Source organism: Schistocerca americana, chromosome 3 (assembly GCF_021461395.2).
Source record: "Schistocerca americana isolate TAMUIC-IGC-003095 chromosome 3, iqSchAmer2.1, whole genome shotgun sequence".
In the NCBI taxonomy this organism is placed as follows: Eukaryota; Metazoa; Arthropoda; class Insecta; order Orthoptera; family Acrididae; genus Schistocerca; species Schistocerca americana.
This window is the reverse complement of record NC_060121.1, coordinates 108,464,299-108,471,983: the sequence shown is the minus strand read 5'-3', so window position 1 is coordinate 108,471,983 and position 7,685 is coordinate 108,464,299. Positions and strand designations below refer to the sequence as shown.

At 42.1% G+C, this 7,685-nt stretch overlaps 1 protein-coding gene across 1 annotated transcript in view; it reads left to right on the top strand.

Moving 5' to 3' along the window:
* Positions 1 to 6,652: 6,652 nt before the first annotated feature.
* LOC124605765 (arylsulfatase B-like) overlaps positions 6,653 to 7,685 on the top strand; it is a 76,837-nt gene continuing 75,804 nt past the window's right edge. The window contains exon 1 of the mRNA XM_047137649.1: positions 6,653 to 6,772. Coding sequence (XP_046993605.1) covers positions 6,656 to 6,772 — 117 coding nt within the window. The 5' untranslated portion in view covers positions 6,653 to 6,655. The remainder of the gene's footprint in view (positions 6,773 to 7,685) is intronic.

Here is a 7,685-nt window from a genome sequence, read left to right as displayed (position 1 = left end):
TCTCCAGAACCTATAAATAGTACTCTCCTCAGATATTGAAAAAAAAAAAAAATACAAATCTGTGAGAATTTACTTTATACTTAACATAGTAGTAATAATAATAATAGTAATAACAATAGTAATTTCAAGCCATCAAATACACATTCGGAGACGTGGAACCTATCTGAGAGTGGATGAATTTTCCTGCCGTCCATTACAGGCTGCGAGCCCCCATAAAGAGTAACCCCCGCGCACAGGCTGGCTTACTCGGCGCCGCTATTAACTACGAAGCCGACCGCCAACCACCCCTACCCATGTCAGCCGTCTAAGGGTGAGACACCCCACGTCCCGGGATCTCTTCCTCAGACTCGGCAGAAATTCTTCCCTGTCAGCACTGGCGTGTAATCGGTTCCTCTCCAATGAATTCGCGAAATGACTTGGTTTGATGTTGCCAGTTCTATTCAATGGGACGAAATAAAGTAGGACGAGAAAAGATATACATATGCAAGCGTTTCTATTAGCTTTCTGTATTCCCTACCTTTACATCGAAGCACGTTAGTAACAAGATTCTTGTGGATGATGATAATTGAAACTAGCACAGTCCTCGTTTCTTTTTTAATATTTCATCAAGCTCATTGATATTCAAGACTAAATGGGAATGTCCCAGTGCTGCTGTGGCTCTTTTTTCCCATCTAGTATGCAACAGTAAGTCTGGAAGAAACATGGGTATGTTTACAATCATAGAGGGTAATCATTTTCGTACATATTCAACGGAAATGCGCCACTGAAATAGTTGTTACTTATAAAGCCCCAAACGTGTGGCCTTTACCAGCGATCAGTGTTCATCTAAGATGTTAACTTTACGTAATCTCGTTACTTGTGTCCGTGTTTGCACTTTATAATTCTGTCCTGAGCAAATGACGAAGCCTCTTTTTTTTTTTCGGCAAATGTAAGGTAACCAGCCTAACAGTGCTTCTTTCGAATATATCTAAGACAGACACAGCCACAGTTCATTGCAAACACTTACTTACTTTCCATCAACACTAAAGTACAGTGTGTTTCAAAAAGAATATACGTGTCTCGAATGCATATATTTAATAAACTTTAAGACAAACGAATGTGAAACGTTACACACATATTTACGAACCTCTCAGGTTCACATTACTGATGTTCAATATGTCCTCCATCAGCGACACGAGCAATATCACGTCGATACTCAAATTTCTCCCATACTCGCGCAAGCATGTCCTTTGTCACTGACGTTATGGCAGTACGGATCCGGTTTTTCTACTCTACCAGGTGTGGTGATACATAAACGTTGTCTTTAACGAAACCCCACAGGAAGAAGTCAGATGGTGTCAGATCCGGTGACCTTGGAGCCCAGCTGAAACGAGCTAAGTCGCCAGCTTCTTGACGACCAATCCAACGGTTCGGTACAGTTTCATTCAGATATTCACGCACTTGGCGACTCCAGTTAGGGGTCTTGTTGAAAAACGAAGTTGCCTTCGTGCATCCTCGGAAACAACCAGTTTAATGACATAGCAAGATACTGCTGGCCGTTAACCGTGTTTCCATCAAAGAAAAATGGACCGTAAACAGATGATTGGGACATCGCACAAAACACATTGACTATGGGCGAATCTCGTACATGTTAAATGGCTGCATGTGGGTTCTGAAGGCCCCAAATTCGAACATTGTGGCCGGCCGCGGTGGTCTAGCGGTTCTAGGCGCGAAGTCCGGAACCGCGCGACTGCTGCGGTCGCAGGTTCCAATCCTGCCTCGGGCATGGATGTGTGTGATGTCCTTAGGTTAGTTAGGTTTAAGTAGTTCTAAGTTCTAGGGGACTGATGACCACAGATGTTAAGTCCCATAGTGCTCAGAGCCACTTGAACAATCGAACATTGTGTTCGTTTACCTGACCTCTAACATGGAAATTCGCTTCATCACTGAACATTATGCGTTGTGCGAAAGTGTTATCATTGTCAATAGCATCAAGAATCTCGTTACAAAATGCCACACGTTTGAGTGTGTCATCAGGTCACAGAGCTTGTAACAGCTGTAACTTGTACTGCTTCATAACCAACCGACGTCTCAAAACACGCCAAATTTGTATTATAGGCATTTGTAACTCCAGACTGGCGCGGCGATTTCATTTTGAAGGACTACGTTGGAAAGCAGTACGAATTCGTGTAACATTTTCTTCAGGAACGCTAGGGCGGCCAGGACACTTTCCTTTACATACACATACTGTATCTAGAAACAGTCGGTACCATCTGGGAATGTTCCACCCATTCGGAGGATCAATTTGGTACCTCAACCTGAAACGTCTTTGCACTGTAATCGTTCGCAGCTCGTTATCGTGCGGTAGCGTTCTCGCTTCCCGCGGCCGGGTTCCCGGGTTCGATTCCCGGCGGGGTCATGGATTTTCTCTGCCTCGTGATGACTGGGTGTTGTGTGCTGTCCTTAGGTTAGTTAGGTTTAAGTAGTTCTAAGTTCTAGGGGACTCATGACCATAGATGTTAAGTCCCATAGTGCTCAGAGCCATTTGAACCATTTTTTTTTTTGCACTGTAATCACGGAATTGCACTTCGCACACTCGACAACACAAAATGATTTCTGCTGCGGAGTAGCCATTTTAAACATATGAGGGTTACCAAGCAAAAGAGAAGACAACTGACACCCAGCGGCTACTAATACAAACTAGATTATTTAATCGGTTCTCCGATAGCCGAGCCGAGGCGCAGCGATCGATAGTTTGGACAAAATAATACTTCGTAATACGTATATTCTTTTTGAAACAGTCTATTTTCTCATTTAACGCCAACGCATTTTTCCTCATACCATTCTCTGTCTTATAAAATAATCAGTAAGTATAATTACCATTGCATTTTGATAGTAGAAACAACAAATAAACAGTAGCACACTATTCAATAACACTAACGAAGTGGAGGATAGCCCATACACCAACAGCTTTATTTTAAGCAAGAATTTTCGCTCCATAGAAACACAGCAGTTTAAAGAAATCCTTATTATTTGCAGATGAAAAACATTGTCATAATATTAGATGACAGACAGCAAAAACAGTAACATAACGCCATGTTAAGGAACAAGCTTTTGTCGAAATACGTTTCGTGAATATGGCGATTACGATACGAACATTCATAATTGCTTCACAGAAGAATAAAAGGTAACCCAGTAATGATGGTGTAACATCGTCGAAATAATTATGTGTGAAGGATGAAAAACAAGAAATTTTGTTTCGCTTAAAAGTGAATCCTCAAAGAAAATTATTTTTCACAATTATTTTATCTTGTGAGTTGTTCGAAGAAATTGACAATAATAGCATTTTATGATGGTTGCTGATCCCATAAGTTATAAACTCCAAAAAATAACATAATTTATGTCTGTCACTATAAACTTGCAATCAATAGTTTACTGTGTTTTACGGAGTATGAAACGCATTTTTTTCTTCGAAAAATTGCTTGGAATATTCAGGTGCGTCTTATACTCTAAATTAATACAAAAACGTCCAGTGTTTGATTTAAAGTTCCCGCCAGTCTTAAAACTGGACTCATATATGATGCTGCAGGAAACCTGTCTCTGGCCGGCCGGTGGGGCCGAGCAGTTCTAGCGCTACAGCCTGGAACCGCGCGACCGCTACGGTCACAGGTTCGAATCCTGTCTCGGGCATGGATGTGTGTGATGTCCTTAGGTTAGTTAGGTTTAAGTAGTTCTAAGTTCTAGAGGACTGATGACCTCAGAAGTTAAGTCCCAAAGTGCTCAGAGCCATTTGAACCATCCTGTCTCTACCTGACAGCAAAGGATTCAACTGGCAGCAGCGGTGCACAGATGCGTCGAACATGAGTGTTGCGGGGATACACAAGCTTGCTAACACTGTCTCCCTCCCGCAAACCCAGAACACTGCCTAACCTATGACGCATCATTGCAGTCTACGGTGCCACTAAACTTGAATTGAAAGTGATTTTTGTTATTGGTAACAGTAAAATATTTTTGTTAGTAGCTAGCTTCGTAACAGAAAAAAAAGCTATTCATATGATGCAGACTATAAATTGAAAGTAATAGCATTTGCAGAAGAACATGGAACCAGAGCATCCGAGCAGCATTTCGGTCCTCCACCAACATAAAAAATCATTCGCGATTGGCGGCCTAGTGAAGAACTGAAAAAGAATGAGAAACACTAAATGCGCAAATAGAGGACTGAATGCAAAATCGCCAACCCTAGAAGATGACGTATTGAAATGGATCCAAGGACACCGTCAAAATAGCATTGGAATGTATCCAAAAATGATTCGAATACATGCCCGCAAGCTAGCGCTACAGTGGAACTTAACAGATATTAAGGGTGGAGTTGATTGATGCTAAAGGCGATGGTCTTAGCATGCGAATCAAAACCAAAATGTTTCAGAAAATACCGAAAGAGTATGAATAGAAAATATTATCTTTCCCTCTCTTTATTATTCAACACGAAAAGAAAACCAGTGTGAAACTAAGCCAGATAGTGGATATGGACAAAACTCCTCCAACATTTGAAGTGCTGAGTAACAGAGCTGTTGCCCTGAAAGCTGCTGAAACTGCAACTAAAAAACAAGTGGACATGAAGAAATTTACTGCACCGTTGTCCTTTCATGTTCTGACACAACTGAACTTAATCCAATGATCATTTTCAAACGCAAAACAATGCCAAAACTTTCTGAAATACCGCCGTGATGTTGTTGCTGACGTACATGACAAGGGGTGGATGGACGAGGCTGGTATGGATTTACAGACTAACAGAATGTGGGAGAGAAGGAAAGGTGATTTATGGAAGAAGAGTTCTCTTCTTGTGCTATATCAATCAAGCAGTCATTTGAAAAATTCTGGGGAAGAGAAATTTACACAGGAAAATACAGAGCTTGCTGTTATTCCGGAGGACTCACTTCACATTATTGTAACCTCTCGATGTTTCGATAAATAAACCACTTTAAGTGTATGTGAGAGAAGAATGGAACAAATGGAAGATGGATGAAACACAATATGAATTCACGCCGAAGGTAAAACAACCGTGGTCTAGGGTGACAGAAGACATTCCTGTTAAATCTTTCAACAAGTGCGGCGTACCTAATGCTCTCGATGGCAGCGGTGGCCACCTTATGTACGAAGAGGACAACGATGGCGAAGAAGAAGACGAAAGTTACGATAAGGATTTTCAGGGATTTTAAATGTCAGTTTGATTGCGTAAAATAAAATTTTTTACTCTGTTTGCTATCTAATAATAAAAATGGTAAAAAAGTTATTTGAAAAGAAAATTGGATAAAAATTAAAGTGCGCAATATGGCCAGTATAGTCTGTAACATACAGTATTTAGTCTAACACTTAATTCTGATCTGTATAATACACTGACTGACAAAGAAACAAAATGCACTGAATGGGAGAAGAAAAGGAACGGAATTTCATACATTGAGAGGGTATTTGATGTTATTTCGGTTATTACAAAATCGAGTAAAATTTAGAAAGCACTTTGCAGTATGAGCCCACATATCACTGCAAGGCTGAACAGCCTCTGGGTCGCATTGATTCGGTTGAGCAGTGGGTCTTAAAGCCGTTGATCATCTACTGACGTTATCTTGTCCACAACTAATTTGACTGCCTCTGTCGGTCCATTATGGCCAGGGGACATCGGCTGGTACGTATTTCTAGATTCAAAAATCTTTACCAACAGTCGTATATTTTGGGTTATTTGATTTTATATATCACATGCTACCAGTTTCGGCAATTCAATATTGCCATCTTCATGCCCAATACGCTTATTTCGTATTAACAAGCTTATCGTATGGTGCCATGAAACAACCGGCCGGTGTGGCCGTGCGGTTAAAGGCGCTTCAGTCTGGAACCGCGTGACCGCTACGGTCGCAGGTTCGAATCCTGCCTCGGGCGTGCATGTGTGTGATGTCCTTAGGTTAGTTAGGTTTAATTAGTTCTAAGTTCTAGGCGACTGATGACCTCAGAAGTTAAGTCGCATAGTGCTCAGAGCCATTTGAACCATTTTTTTTTTTGCCATGAATCTGGAACCGTAAATCTGAACCGTTATGCAACTGATTCATATGAGAGGGTGACACCGACTCGGTGCTACAGGAGATGATCTTAGCATGCGAACTAAAACCAAAATGTTTCAGAAATACCAAAATATTATGTTTCCATCTCTTTATTATTCAACATAGGAAGAACACTCGTCATCGACTCGGTGTCAACCTTTCATTGGAATCAGTTCTCGTCAGAGGCAAAAGAGGACATTAATGTTTCCAGGCTAAATAGGGAATAAATACTTACATAAATGACCGAACAAGAGTTCGGCATACTAGTGTTTTCCCGGAAAATATGTCATGTATCTTAAGACAGGCAATCCAAGTGATATCATTTGTCTTCGAAGGGGATGATGTAGGCTAGGTTGCCTATGTTTAGGTGCATGAAATATTTTACGGGCTAGTTTTATTTTTCCCACCCTCCATACTGCCCTAGCTGTTCAAGGAAGGCCCAACGTCCTGTGGAAGGATGTGTTATGGCCTGACCTCGAGCACGAAGGGGAACAACTGTCGGTGGAGATTGAGGAGAGGCGCGGAAAAACAGCAAGTGGCAGGTCGTATAGATGTCTGTCTGTTGTCTGCCGCAGGCGAGCGAGATGACGTCCGTTCCCACCGCCTTGCGCGCTTGCGCACTGCTGCTGCTGGCCGCTCACCTGAGGGTCGCCACCGCATCCGTCCGGCCGCACATCATCTTCATCGTCGCCGACGACCTGGTAAGCAAAACAAAGCAGACAGCTGCCGGCGCCGTGGTCCTGCACAGTGGGTCCCGCAGGAAAGCCGACTGACGTGAAATAAAATACAAGACCTGTTTGTATTTAGTTCACGCTGTCCTACTGTTCAGAATAGGCTCCATGTGAGCCAGTACACAACAGAAAGCGTTGGGAAAATTGTTCCAAATAATACTGATACTCGACCTTCAAAACCGTCTGCATTACGGTGGTCGTAGCATTCTACATATCTGACTTTGGGTCGAAACGCTTTCCTTGCAATGCCATTTACAGTTTCGGAAAGAACCGGAGTTGGATGGAGGCGAGTGTGGGGGGTTTTCAAGCGCAACGAAATATTTTAAGGCAAGAAATCGAGTACGATGTAACTTTTGTGTGCCGCTGCAGTTTCGTGCAACGAACACCATGCTTCTTGATTCCGGTATTCAGGACGAAAGTCAACAATGGTCTCCATGAACGATTTAAAACAGTCAAGTACTCATCCGTACTCCGTTAGTGACCTGTTGGAGCCACTTCCTCGTGGTTAATTTCTTTTGAATGAAAGAGAAAACTGCTTTTGTGTGGGTACACTTCTATCCGTCTAGGATATTCTACATCTTTCAATTCAGAGCACTGACACTTGGGGACAGGCTCGTACTGGAAAAGCCATGTTTCATCACCTGTTACGATGCGAGTCATGAAATCTGGGTCTCTGACAGTTGATCTTTCCATGTCTTCGCACTGTTCCATTCAGCAAACTGTTTGATCGTCAGTGAGTGAGTGGGGTACAAAGCGACAACACGTGTTTCTTTTCTGTTAGAATGCTATGCAGGGTTGTATTAGGAATTCTAGTGAGGTCTTCAGTTAACCTGACACAAACACTTTAATCATTTCGAAGAATTTCAGGAATAAATGATAATTA